Source organism: Lepisosteus platostomus, chromosome 12 (assembly GCF_059453375.1).
Source record: "Lepisosteus platostomus isolate fLepPlt1 chromosome 12, fLepPlt1.hap1, whole genome shotgun sequence".
Classification (NCBI taxonomy): Eukaryota; Metazoa; Chordata; class Actinopteri; order Semionotiformes; family Lepisosteidae; genus Lepisosteus; species Lepisosteus platostomus.
Window position 1 is genome coordinate 2,661,737 of NC_142622.1, and position 14,894 is coordinate 2,676,630.

General features: G+C 39.9%; 1 protein-coding gene across 1 annotated transcript; it reads left to right on the forward strand.

Moving 5' to 3' along the window:
* The first annotated feature begins 5,880 nt into the window (after positions 1–5,880).
* On the forward strand, positions 5,881–8,922 carry sostdc1a (sclerostin domain containing 1a). The gene is made up of 2 exons (XM_088600443.1): positions 5,881–6,264; positions 7,544–8,922. Exons 1-2 carry the CDS (start codon positions 6,063–6,065, stop codon positions 7,987–7,989), a joined length of 648 nt encoding a protein of 215 aa, XP_088456569.1. The 5' UTR covers positions 5,881–6,062; the 3' UTR covers positions 7,990–8,922.
* Positions 8,923–14,894: the final 5,972 nt, after the last annotated feature.

A 14,894-nucleotide genomic window follows, 5' to 3' on the forward strand; every position in this document is an offset into this window, starting at 1 on the left:
TTAAAAAAAATCACCTCACTATAGCTTAATACTGGTATTTAGAATAGGAAAACAATGTGAACACGTACAGGATTTCTGTCAACATTTTAACGACATCAAACGTTCGAGAAAGAATATCACATTGCGGGGAATATACAACTTCATTGTAACGTAGTGTTATGTAATAATAATAATAATAATAATAATAATAATAATAATGAATGTTAGTGTTGTTGCAATGCGAACAAATAGGAGCGGTCATTTTAAGGGAAATAATTTGAGTACATCTAAGACAGCTTTGTCGAAAGTATCACGGCCGTAGATGATTTAAAACAACAAGAAAACCGCTTTATAGGGCAGCGCTTGGACCCCAGGATACGGAAATGATCTTTCACAGATTCGCTTCGTGCATTTCGTTCAGGCGACAGAGAGGTCTGTCACAGTGCTTGAATTGTGATCCATTAAATTTTGTGTTTCGTCCGATCGAAATTTGATATTGACTCAAATAAAAAACTGTAGGATTCAAATACAGTAGCTGATGTGTGACAGTTATCACTAGATGGCAGACTTTCTCTGAAGCCCAGATGCAGCTTGGTCTGTCGTTAGGCTCTCTTCATGAGCAGACGCATCATTTACCACGCTCTTTTGGAGGCAGATTTGTGTTTTATTTAATAAAAGACATATTTGTCCTGTAATGTAATTGAATAATTGTCTAAACCTCGATAGGTGACTGTTGTATATATTTACGACAGCACAATGCACAGATACACTACTGTACAGTACAGTGTGTGCTTCAAAACACTTTGAATTGTACTCTTATAACGACTTCGACTCACTGTTCCTTTAAATAATAGATCTGAAAATAATATTTTTGTCAAGCCGCAAAATGGAATTGGTACCTTCAAAAACTATCCTCACCCTTTATGAAAGATACACTCTTGGAACACTTTTATTCGATGTTTGCTTTCCGATATAATATTTGTTGTTTACAGTACGTGCTGTAACAACTTAATCATACAAGTGCATTGAAAGAAGCAGTTAAAACAGGCAATAGCAGAAACAACACAAGCCATACTAGTCTGAAATGTATATACAAAGGATATGGTAGTGTTACCACTTATCCAGATTAACTCAAATCATTTTAGTTAAACCCTTCTCAGATTATGTTTCCTGACAGGTTATGATTTAGACAGTTGTTGGAGTTAGCAGTTGGAAAGCTCACCCGTTATTACAAGTCTCTCTCCACCCAAAGACTGGAAAGCTACCAAAATCAAAGTAAATTAAGGAGACATGGCCTTTGTCAGTCATGTTCTTATTTTATTTTGTAAAAAAATACAGAGAAGGGCACATTTCACTAAAAGCCTGTATTTAAAACAAGATTGATGGTTTTAGGTCAGAATCTTTGAACTTATTTTACTGGCAACATATATGTTATTAAGACATAAATATGTCTTATGTGCAACAAAATGATAATTGTGCATGTAATCCATATAGTAATGAAAACTCAGGGTAGTGAAGCCTATGTTAAAGTATTGATCTTATAGTTCTAAGATATACAGCACATCACTTTCATACACAAATTATTATTGATGAATCGAACATCTATTTTTAAAAATGCTGTTTTTAGCACACACAGCTTATACAGTCAGAAAAAACCATCTTCGTAAGTACTGTAATTAAGAAACACCAAATACATCACATTCCAGTATAACTTTCCATGTGGAAGGGTGATATTATTATAATGGTACGACATGTTCACCAGCAGAGACTCCCCCTCTCCAAACACCATTTAAAACTTTAGGTTTTAGGAATAAGTGTGTCTCTTCTTAGCGGTAATGCTGGACAAACAAAGCACACACTGACCAAATTAGCATGGAAGTCAAAATGCGGCAGAATCGTCTTCCACCTCTGGGCCAGATTACATTTTTATATGAGTTCAAGTAGGCGGCTGCGTCAGCATGCATAGGCTGCAAAGGAACAAGTAACGGTGTACTCAACGCTGAAAAGAGAAGAGAAGAAACACAACGTTTCGTCTGTGGAGCCTTCTTCAGGTGTTAAGGCCCGATACCCGAAACGTCGTGTTCCTTTCCTTCTCTTTTCAGCGTGGAGTAAACCGTTACTTGTTCCTTTGCATTCCTATATGCCCATACGCTCCTCAAGTCTTCTTTCAAATGAGAAATCTGCGATCGCGAAAGCTTTGTCTCATCGGAAAAGGGTCCGTCTCAGGAAGAGGCATGGCAGCGGTGTCGTCGCATGCTTTCTGTTTCCCTTCCGAAGCAAAGGAAAAGCACATTGTCTGGACTCTGCTTACAGTACAGCCCGCAGGGATGAGGCACAATTCTAAAAGCCCGGGACTTTTCTTTTGTTCGGAATGCGGTGCACTCTATTGTCCGTGTCAGACGCCCTCGCCACACCCACTATCGCACCGCAGGGTCTTTCCTGGTAATGGACACGCTCTTATCTTGTATCTTGTCAATATATTCATAACTCATGCTTGCTTTATTTTGCGACCTATTATCTTCCTCTCTCTAGACCTATATGTCACAGCCTTTGTGGTCAGCGAGTCTACAAAAAGAGCAATCTCAGATATCCGGTTCTTGAGACGTACAAATTAATGCTGCAGCATATCATATATACTGCGCTGATATTGTTATTTTAGACCCTGCCACCCTGAAATTCCTTGTTGCTTTCAATGAAAGAGGCTTTCCATCCATATTTAAGACCCATCTCTGGGGATGGGGGGGGGAGGTTCTTTTCACTGAAATTTAAGTTTCTCTTTCGGAAGTGTGGAAGGGGGTTACTTGGCTTCTCGGATAATAAAAGATTAGGTTAGACAGTGATGGTGTGAAATGTCACAAAAAGTAAGAGATACTATTATAGAGCAGTACAAAGCTTTCATGCGGATTCACTTTCACATGAGTAAGGAGAGAAACATTTCTGATAACACTCACACACATTTGAATTCCATTATATTATAATAGATGTACTGTATGGATTGTGCAAGATGATATACTGTATACTAGTCCACACTAACTAGATATGTCAAATGCCTTTTATTATTGAAATAATACTTGTGCTGGGATCAAAATCAAAACTGGTCAGCTATGCTATGCATACAGTATATTGTGTGCACATCAGCTGTACGAGATCAACATGTCCAGTCTGAAGGATCGCAGCCTATTGCCAGCACAGCACCCTGTTTATGAATCTGGGGAACTGCGTGTGGGATTTTGTTTCATCACGTCTGGTCAATCCATCCATTTTCCATTCACTTTTTCTGTCTCAGGGGCACGAGGGAGCCAGAGCCTATCCTGGCAAGCAACAGGTGGGGTACACCCTGGGCCGGACACCAGTACACCGCCGAGCACACACAGACACAGGCACGCACACACTCACACCAGGGCCAGTTTTTCCAGAAGCCAATGAACCTCCCGGTATGTCTTTGGGAGGAAACTGGAGCACCCGGAGCAAGCCCACATGAACACAGAGAGAACATAACATACAGGTACTGTACCTGAGGTCCAGAACTGGCCCCAGGGCCCCAGAGCTGTGAAGCACTGATCTTCACTGGTAGGTACTGTGCCAACTGTGTGACCCTTGTTCTGTCACAAATTCCCTGAACACAGCGTGTTCAACAACATTCATGTTTGGTGTTTGCTGCCCTGACTCTCTGATTTGCACAGCTGGGAGCTGTAGGACCATTTTTTCAATGAAATAACCGCCACCTCTAGACAGATGACTATTGACACAGAAGGCTAGAAATCCCTCCTGGGGGAATTATTATGTATCAGGTGAAAGCTACTGTTCTTTTGCCAAACAGCTGCTGGGTACAGACATTGGTTTAGCTTTTCACGGTTGATTTTTGTGAATATTTTACTCAGGTTGCCATGGTTTATTGATCTGCAAAGCACACAAATCATTTTACTGTTCGCATCCTAACTTCCCACTGTAAAGATTTCCTTTCTGCCGAGTAAGGTAAGGTTCAGTAAGCCCATGTACAAGTTTTGACCTTCACCTGAAAATGACTTTACTACCATTAAAACTGAATTTCTGAAGCACAATAATGTATTCTGCACTCATCCATGTGAAATAATTATCTTGTCACAAGTCAATATACAACAAGAGAGTATTAAGCCGACACAAAACCCTTTATTATGTTGCCTGAAGGCCTTGTCAGTTTGAGCTTCCGAATCAATAAGAGCCTGTGTTCTTTTTCCCAGTGGATTTGAAAATGACTTTTTTTACTCTATATTTAGGGTGCTAATTGCAGGAAGACATGACTATATTTTGTGTAATACAAAACCCTTAACAAAGTCACGCTAGGTATCAACCTTTTGTTTTGAAAGAGAAAAGAAAACATAAGTGTATAGTTGCTGGGCAAATTAAAATAATACAAAATATGTGATGGACTGAGCAAAGATTTTGAGACAGATTCTAGGTCAGTTATTCAGCTGTCTGTTCAGAGCTATTCCAGGTATAGAGAGGTAATGAAGAGAGTTACAACTGCAATCCGAAAAGGATATTCATCAGAATTAAACTGAATTATATCCAAGTGTCCCGGAGTGTCTGAATTAGGGACAGCTCTCTCTCTGCTCTAAACTGAGTCTCCATACTAGCCATCATAACAAAAGAAGTACAAAGAACTGCGTTATTGCTCAAGGAGACAGTCACAAGCGCAGATGAGGTGCGTACAGGCACATCATTTTTCATCTTCAATGTAAAGATCGTCTGACATCACCGTCCCTTCTCCCCATGCAGGAGTCCTGACAATCTGAACATGAGAAACCCTCTGGTTCATCCGTCATGAGTGGCTTCTAAAATTTCCTTTTCTTACCTGGATTAAAGGATGTGGCAAAGCACCACTTCATCTTGAGAGTATTTGAGATACAGGTGCAGTTAACATCCCGAACCCATAAGTGAACTGCGAGAGCTCGGGAGTTTAAGGTTTCTTCTAAATCACAGAATAGTTGTATATGACCACGTCAGTGAACGTTTAATTTATAATAAGTTTATTTAATAAGTAAATGCACGGCTATCTAAATAGAGAACACGTCAATTAAAACTCTTTGTGAACAGAAAGCAGGTAAATATGTGTTCTTTCTTTGCGTTCTGATTTTGTGCCTCTTTCTAGCTTCTTACCTTACAAGGTAAGGTTAGACTTTGGGCAAGGTTAGTCTGAAAGGTTAGACTTTAAGAATTGGGCATTTAAAAAACATATAAACTTCGTCCACTGTGTGGCAGAATAGTCACTCTAAATACTACAAAAAGGGGGAAATAAAGGTCGTGATATTATCTACATTATTCCGTACTGAATTGTTCACTTATATACTGAAAAGGATTTAATACGTGATGCTTATATAGATTGCATAGCATGTCTAGGACAGAGTGACGGCGCAGGTTGCATGCTATAAATTGATATTCAAAATGTCCTGGGGGAAAACAAATATTAATGTGGATTAGAAATGAACTAATGAACTAATAGGACATATTCTGTTCATTTAAAAATACTGTAATTTACTGTATTTTCTATATTTCTTTCGTGTGAATTTAATAAATTTGGTTGGCTCAGGTTTCTCAGAGATGATGACCAGCGGGTCAACATGTCACACGATCAACTTGCGAGCGTTAGTCTGTAACGATATGAAGGGACCATGTTCCCTCGAACGAATAAACTTTGCTGTAAAACATTACAGCGAATGAGGGCAAAACTGCTCTTTCTGTTCTATTTGGTGCCTTACACGCACTACAGCTTTCCAATCCGCACCAACGAGTGTAACACAATGTTGAATCTCATTACTTACAACAGCGAAAGAACCGCTGTTTAAAAACCAGAAGACGCTCCTTCCCTGGGAGGGGTGTGATTTTAGCGAGCGTCCACGCCCATGTTCATAACTGAGGCCGTCCACACTACACCTGAACAGCTGCCAGGCCACAGCGAGAGGCGGGTATATAAACCTCCTGTAAAAAGGTATTGCAGTACCGCTCTGCAAGCTTCGAAGCCGGTCGTCGTTTATTTAAAAAAAAAAACCCACTCACGGGATTTTTCTGTCTGAAGTTTTTTTTTTTTATGCAGCAAAACAGTCATGCTCCTGAATACGGTTGCGTACCGCCTGCTGTTTTTAGCAGGCATCCTAGTAAAAGGGTATCTGACTTTCAAGAATGATGCTACAGAGATTCTGTACACCCACGTGGTTCACCCTGTCCAAGATCAGCCCGTCAACGTGTCGTTAAATCAGGCAAGAAATGGTGGCAGAAACTTGGGACATACTGGGTCCGATCGAAACGGTAAGGGCGATGACGATTATTTCAACCAGATTTGGGTATTTACCGTCCTCGCAGGTTACTGTTACAATTATCCGAACCACAACCGCCTTCCCAGTTGGAAACAGGGAGCTAGAGATGTTGTTGGAAACGGTTTCATCTTTTTTTTCCATTTAAACTTAGGTGTGCTCTGGGGAACAGGGAGAAACTCATCAGAACAGCGATATCTTATATTTGATCATAAACATGTTATCTCTTATTCGGTGCGTTCGGAACTTGACTTACTTGTACTTTGCTATAGGGCATAAATAATTTTAAATATATTGTATCTTACTTTTAAAATGAACGAGGTCCATAATTTATAGACACTCATCTCGAAGTCAAGTACCTGTACCTCTCCACTGATTAAAATTAAACTTGGGGAAACTGATGTGTCCTATCCAGGCATACTGTATGTCAGGAGGACTGAAATGCAAAGACTTGTATTGGTAATGTCCGCAGTCTGCATTCTGTTTTGAATGCTTGTCCTGTACTGTACAGTTTGCACATTGTATTGTGTAGGTAGTTTTTTGACATTCCAATTACCTACAGTATAATGGGACCCCATGAGGGGTTAATAATATCAGATATCATTAGAAAACAGATGAAGTAAACTTTAGCAAAGCCATTCATGTTACATATCCATTTGGCAGACAACCAGGCATGAGGAAAAGGTAAAAGTGAATTCGGCTGCAGTGGGTGTGTCTGTCCTATTGAATAAAAGAACACTTACTTGGACAGGAAATCTCAGATTATAGTGCTGTTTATTTTGAATGCAGATTACCTTGAGGAGAAACGCCGTGCTTTCATTAATCAAGAACTGTCACTGAAACGGGACTTTTATGATCTCAGAGGTGTATCTCCTGCATTGTGAAGCAGTGGAGGGTTGGATTACAGCGCGAAGAGATTCCGCCTGAAGCAAAACTTTTTTGTTGATGTTTTCAACTTGTCTGGGGGTCCACCTGAGGAAAGAAAAGCCTGAGTGATCATCAGTTTTCTCGGCCAAAACCAAGAGGGTTATACCCGTATTTAGCACCGCTGGTGACAAAAATACACTGCAAAAACATGGGGACTCTGCTGCAGGAGTCTGCTGTCTAAAAACGCTGTGCAAAACAAAAAACATTAACTGAACGATAAATTGAATTACAGTTCGTGTTGTGAAGGAATGTTTATGTTAAAGCACTGTAGATGGAGGGGGGGATTTTAGTGATTAATCTGCGGATAAGACTAATTTCTTTTTCCTCTCTTGTCTGGCTCCCCACAGATCAAAGTCAGGTTGGGTGCAGAGAACTCCGATCCACAAAATACATCTCGGACGGCCAGTGCACCAGTATAAACCCCGTGAAGGAACTTGTGTGCGCCGGCGAGTGCCTGCCGGCCGAGATGCTGCCCAACTGGATAGGCGGCGGCGGCGGCTCCGGCCGCAAGTACTGGAGCCGGCGCAACGCGCAGGAGTGGCGCTGCGTGAACGACAAGACCCGGACGCAGCGCATCCAGCTGCAGTGCCGCGACGGCAGCACGAGAACGTACAAAATCACGGTGGTCACCTCCTGCCGCTGCAAGCGCTACGCGCGGCAGCACAACGAGTCCAGCCACAAGTTCGGGGAGGCGTCCCGGCCGAACCCCCCGCACCAGCACCGGGGCAAGAAGCGACAGGGCAAGGCCAGCGCGCAGAGCGTCAACTGGCACGAACTGGAGGCCAAAAACTAACCCGGGACCCGCCGTGGCCGTGATGGGGACGGACAGTACCATCGGCCTCTGCGCGACCCTCTAGTTTGGACAGCTGAACAACAGTGTGTACGCTGGGGTTGGCAAGAGTCACTCGTTTAAAAATTTTGCAGTTCCCCCCCCCCCCCCCCAGTTGTGTCAGCTCATGAGGTTGCAGGAGGGGCATCTTCATGGGATGCACAGCACAACATTCTCCAAGCTGAAGACTGTTTTTGAGATGTTCATATAATTGAAGAACTCTTTGCACGCAAACATAAGGCTTCGCCAGACGTCCGCAATATAATGAAATGTCTGGACCCAACAACATATTTTTTTCTAATTTAATTTCCGTGATTTTCATCACCACTTCAGAATGACTTAACTCACAAAGCATTCAAACTTCTGATGTGTATACCACATTGCTTGGGGGTTATCATATAATGTTCTCGTCATCCTAGCTATAAATAACAGAGCAATAAAACCTCAGTTTTTCATTTCAGTCTTATGCTTATAGCAGACATCTTTATCTTTGAACAGTGTCTGAATTTTCATGTTCTGATGACTGATTCACCTAGTGCTTAGAACAATGGAAAAAAAAACACCTTTAATTAGGCAATGAAAGTCCCTCATTTGTCATTTCAGAAAAATGCATTAAAAAGGTAAACAGTACAAGGGAAATTACATTTCTGCTTCATAAAATTATTTAATGGGTTGATATGTTTAAAAATATTTCCCTTTCCTGAAATTAAGTTTAATTTACAGTAGTTATGTAAATAGTGTAATATATATTTTTATTGTGATGGCATCACTGGATTTCTTTGGTAATTTTCCTTTTGATAATAGATAAATTGTGTGTAACCCTTAGCACAAAGGTCAAAGTCAACAGTGCTGGTGATATTTTTTAAAAAATTAAACATTCTGTGATGTACAGTAAAAGTGTTTTTTCATTGTTTTTCTTTTTACTGCTGTATGTTGGAGGGGGTACAATGTCAAGAGACCTGCATCAATAAGTAATGCTATTTGAGAATAAGCTTTTGAGTTTAAACACATTTTGCGTCGCTAAAAATAACTCCCTCCTCATCTCAAGCTTACCTGAAGCACACAAAAACGATTTAATAGTAGCAAATCACAATGAGAACAGAACCCAAGAACGTAAGAAAGATAGGATGAGAGGAGGCTACTTTATTCATCTTGCTCATGTAGTTGTCAGTAGATTATACATTCAAATACCTAGATGTTTCTTGAAGGTTCTCAGGTAATCATGTTCAACTGAAGAGCAACAATCCACTCAAAGATACTGTAGATCTGGATGCAAGATCTGTGTTAGCCCATTACTTTTTTCTGTATTCTATTACATTGGCAAATAAAAGCTATGATGTAATTACTTAAATTGCTAGAAGCAATTTATTGACAGGAGGAATGCCCATACTCTTGCTGTGTCTATAGGAGTAATTATCTAAGATCACTTTCTAAAGATATCTATGTTATAGCCACTGTTCATTATAGAAAGGTGCATCTCCAAGTTACCATGAATCTGTTAAGGTCAATGAGCATCTCAAGGCTGAAACAAGAGGCTTTAAAAATAGCTATTAAAGAAGACTTGTTTTGCAAGAGTTACTGGACACTACAAACATTTCACACTCTGTGATACCACACATTTTCACTGTAAGATTTACAAAAGTCATTCATGGCCAGAGTATGACATAGTGGTGACACATTAGTAACACATTGGTACAAATACGTGTGTGTCTGGGGTTTACCTCTTCAGTACTACTGTAAGATACTCCACTCTAGCACATAAATGTCTTATTGACAATTGACAGTAAGAGCTAAAATGTGTTGAGCAACCATATGATCAACTGAGTTTTGTAATTTAGTGATGATCAAGCATTTCTTGACATAACTAAATTTAAACAGAATTTTTAGTCAAACCAGTGCTACAATATTTAAAAAGAATAAAACGATCATTACCAGTCCCTCATATCTGTTATTTTCTAAAGAAAATATTGTCTAACCAAAGCTCTGAGCCATCTCCCATCACTTCCTGTCAAACACGATGTGCTGTTTCCTCACAGAGGAAATCATGAAAAAACTGAGCTTCACAACTGAAAAGGCTAAAGGCAAAAACAAAATTAAAAGAACTGCGAGAATTTAGGAACATGCTCTTTTTAATATTCAAACAGATTTTGTCCCTTTATTGCACCAGGCAAGTCAATTGACAAACAAGTTGTCCTTTACAGTGAGGACTTTGAGACCCAATTTAGGCAGAGATTCTTTAACTAGCCATGTGACTGAAGTGCTTTTCTCAAGAACACAACAGCAGCATGTCAGACAGGGTCTGAAGCCACTGACCCTACAGTCCGGAGTGTTCTGACAAGAACATTCTTAAAGCACAATCTCTATGAAACTCCTGCTCTTTAGCAATGCATTGGTCTTGCTGTTTATCTTCCTTTAAGTTCTCGGTCGGTGCCAATCCCAGCAATATTTGCCTTTTCTCACTGAAAATTAAACTGAGTTTTCTAAAGGAAAGAAAGCGATAAAAAATTGTAAATTAAGGCCACAGATATATACCCTTGGTCTTTCTAACTGCATTTCATGTCCTGTATTTACATGAGGATTTTCAGAAAGAAACAATGTCCCAAAGGAGGTTGTTTCTGTAGGAGCTTGCCTTGCCATTGAGCACAGAAGTACATTGACAAAAAGGAAAGGAACTGGTGTCACAAAAGCATTGCAGTTTGTCTTCTGTGGGAGTAGCAGTCTGGTTTCAGCTTCGTTGATATAAACTGTACCCTGAGGTTTGTTTAATGTCTAATGTTTAATGTACTTCTTCGTTGAGAGTTAGGAGAGGTGCAGACATTCCATCAGTATAACTGCCTTGAGCTATCACATTTTTCCTGTGCAGTGGTCATAGTTATGATCTCCTATCAATTTTTATTATAGCGATTATCTAAATAAAGCCACAGATTTGTTTAATTTCTGTGCTCAGCAAAAAAGCTGTGTTTTACACATTGAAGATTAATATTTGCGTGTAAGAAGAGATTCTATAAATAATGTAACGAAGAAAATAGGGTTGAAAACAAAAAGGCTTAAAGATTATTTAACTTTGTAAAGATAATTCTTTGTGCAAGGTCTGAATGAAATCAGCAGTTATGTGACATGGTGTATCCAAAATGCCAAAACAGAGCAGAGCTCAGCAGCAGCAGAGACAGGGGGCTCAGTCTGTGCGATGGTGGAGTTGTCTGCTGTCTACAGAGGGACGGTGTGCACACTCCACTCCAGGCACGGATACAGCGGAGCTGCACCTGTTACATGAACTCAGTTCTAACACTTCCTGGGTGGCCTGTATTAAACAGAGCATCAGAAACCCAACCCCTCTCTCTGAGGCTGTCTGTAGTCCAGTACAGAAATGATTGGGTCTGTAGTCTGTATCGTGGGTCTATATCCTCAACTGAAAATCTTTATTTTCATGTATTCACATTTAAACATTTAACATGATTAAGAATTAAGACTACACAAGCGAAAAGTGGGTATATTTTGTACATTAATCACTGTAAAACATTAACCTGACTACTTCCAGCAACGTAAAAGTTTCAGTTGAGATCCTCTTGAATAGATGTTTGCAATGATTTTATACTCTTTTCCATACTGATCTCAGCTGAACAGAGGCTGTAAAGCATTTTCTACTTTCACTAGTGCAGAATTACATTGATTTCTATAAATTAACATTTTGTATGAAACACATTTTAATTTTTTAAAGTTATTATTAGGGTTAGGGTGCTCAATTTGCTTAGCTTTTGTTTCTTTCCTCTTCTTGATTAACAAAACAGTTGTCATTTCAGCTACTGTATATCATAGGCCTGCTGTCCCTTTAGATATGTGGCACATACTGTAATATCAGGAAATCTTAACCTGGTAGACAAGAGTTCTGGTACAGAAAACAGTAAGGATAGACATGCTTTTTAAGAGAAGGATCTGTGTTATCAGGTTTTTCATCATAAAACATTTTAGTTCTGTCACTGTTTTTTTTAACTGCAAAAGTTTTTTTAACTTTTTTAATGGCTTCCTTGAAACTTCCATGTGACACCAGTGAACAAGATACAGAGATTCCCAACACAGCACCAAAAACCTGTTAGCCACAGTCAGAGCAGAACACCAGTTCCCTTTCTACCACTGCAAGAGGCCCCACTGGAGTTCAGTGAGAGCATTAGCCGAGAGTAAGGAACATCCTCAGACAAAGAAAATGAAGCCGTAACTTTGCACATACCTGGGCACTCCCAAAGAGCATCCTCTGAACATAATCCACTGCACACAAGGGATATCATATATTGTCTATATGGAGGAGTTGACCACAGTGTTTTTCTTTATATAGAGATATCCTCTATAATGGGCATACCCAGTAAATTCTGACAAGGCTTGTGTCAGATCAGTTCATTGGCCCAGAATCTTTATTTTTAATCACTAGGATGAAAAATCAGAAAAGATGTCACAGAGAAACATGTATAACCAATGTGAATAACACAGCTTCAGATTAAAGGTGTCAATACTTTCCTCAGGTGATAGTAATCTATCAAAACATTGTGGAGGTCAAAGGTCTCCACCGCTTGCACAAGCCACCAAAAGAAAAGAAAACTAGTTCTTAACGCTTCGTATCATACACTCTAGGCTATAAATCTGATCCACACTTTAACCCAACCTTTTCCAGGCTATAATGCTCTTTTTGGCAACTTTCAGCACTAGTGACATTTTCCCTTTGTACAGTATCACCTTTACTTAGATTACGACAGTTGCGTTGAAGTGTGAATAGCCTTTAAAAGCACCCGAAGGAGAAAAAAAAACTAAAGGCTTGTTTGAATGACCCTTTGATGTACTGTAAGTGAAAAACACAAAGCTGAGAGCATCTTAAAAACCAAAACCTATAAACACTTTTGCAGAAATGTATAGGGTACAGAGGGTTTGAGCACAAATGTTCTTTTCACCCAATTTAACATTCTACCAGACTATTACAAATATGATTGATACTATAGCAGCCTCACCTTCAAAACATAATTGTTGTGGCTATTGAGAAGATACTTTTGATGTAATTCCTAAGACACAATATGCACATTGGGATTTGATGTCAGGACAGAGGCAAAGTGAATTGAGTCTGCCACACTACCATATTCGGGCCAAGATGGTCATAAGCTTTGCACAAACGGAGACCTTAGCAGCTGTACCTGAACATAAGGTGGCTTGTTACACTGACTTTAAATCAGCTACTACTTTAAATCACCATTATCATTGTTAAATACTGCAAATGACACTGAAATGTAAATAAATGAAGTAGGAATAGGCAGTAATCTAGAGCATAATAAAGTCTGAGAACAAGAGCTGGACAGTCTGCCCATCTGACTTGTTTGGTTTTAGTAGCTAATTGATCCAAGGATCCCATTCCCCATTTTCACAAAAGACACCAGGATCCCATTCCTCAGTTTCACAAAAGACACCAGGAATGCATGATGTCTTCAGCTGCATGGATGGGTAATCTGTTCCAGACTCCCACAGCCCTTTGAGGAAAGAAACCCCTACTTTTGAAGGGGAACTGTATTCCCAGTTTCTCAGACTAATTATTAAATCTTGGGAACAAACTAAATTCATTGACAATATAGACACATTTTACAAATTCTGAGTTAAGCACAAAATCGTGAACTTTGTGAAAGTACTGTAAATCGCCATGTTGTCACAAAACTCGCATTTGAGTTCCCATGAATTGTGACGTGATGCAGCCCTTCCTGCTCAGTAGTCACTGTACTGACTAATGTGATGTGATGTACATACAAATATGTACAGGTTGTGCAGGCTTTCACTGCAGAAATGTTCCAACGTAAAAGAGCAGGCAGAGTTAACAAGTAAGTTGCGTTTATTGGTAAAACTGTCTCCAAATCGAGAGCAATAAGCCTATTGGATGAAAAAAGATGGATTTACAAGCCTGCTTCTTTACAATGTAATAAGGCTGCATCACATCACCTGAAGTTTTGTTGCCTCGTTCTCAATTGTAGAACATGGTGCTGCGCATACCTGGAAATTCTGTTCATTCTGTGATGCAAATTAGAGGTTTTACAAGTTACTCTGCACATTTTACTGTTATTGTGGTTTGAAATGCACTTATCATTTCTGATTCTTTTTTAACCCAAAAATATGAAAATAGCCTTGCAGTTTCCCTTTAAATGCACTTTCCGCTTTCTTTAATATCTACCTAACTCCTCTGGTTCACGTTCCACTGTTAAAGAAAAATTAACGCAAACAGTTGCCACTCTGAGAGGAATGCCAGCTCTCTGAAGGAGCCATCTTTTCCACAAGCCCAATTTTTCCACGATTACTTAATCCCAGAAAAAGTCTGCATATTGTGACAGGAGGTGGGAATTACACTGAGAGCCACCCTCAAAGTTTAGCATTGAAGCATTTGTCACAGCGTTTTCCAATTTAAGGACTATTTTGGTTCCAATATGGCAGCATCGCAGCCACAGTTTACTGTGCTCCTATCTGGCATCACCATCTGAGGAAGAGGTGTACGTAGATTTGAAGAGGTGTTCCGGCTGACCTGGCTGAACTTTGCTTTGGAGTTCATTGTGAAAACCCTTGTGAAAGGAATTTCATTTGGCTTTGACCAGCAAGGCCTTCATGACTGAGTAAACATTACCTGCATTGAGAATAGTTCATGCACTTTGACTGAAAAGGAGAGACTCCATCTGGAACCTTTTTTTTCTGAAGAGTCTACATACCGTGTTTTGTAACAGCTGCTTCGATTTCTTGTCCACAGAATCAACACCTCAGCTAATACAGTGCTCTGTGCCTGCAGGACGAGCAAAATTGAGTCTGTGTTCAACCATGACAGAGCATGTTACAGCCATTGTGACGCACTTGTTACTTTA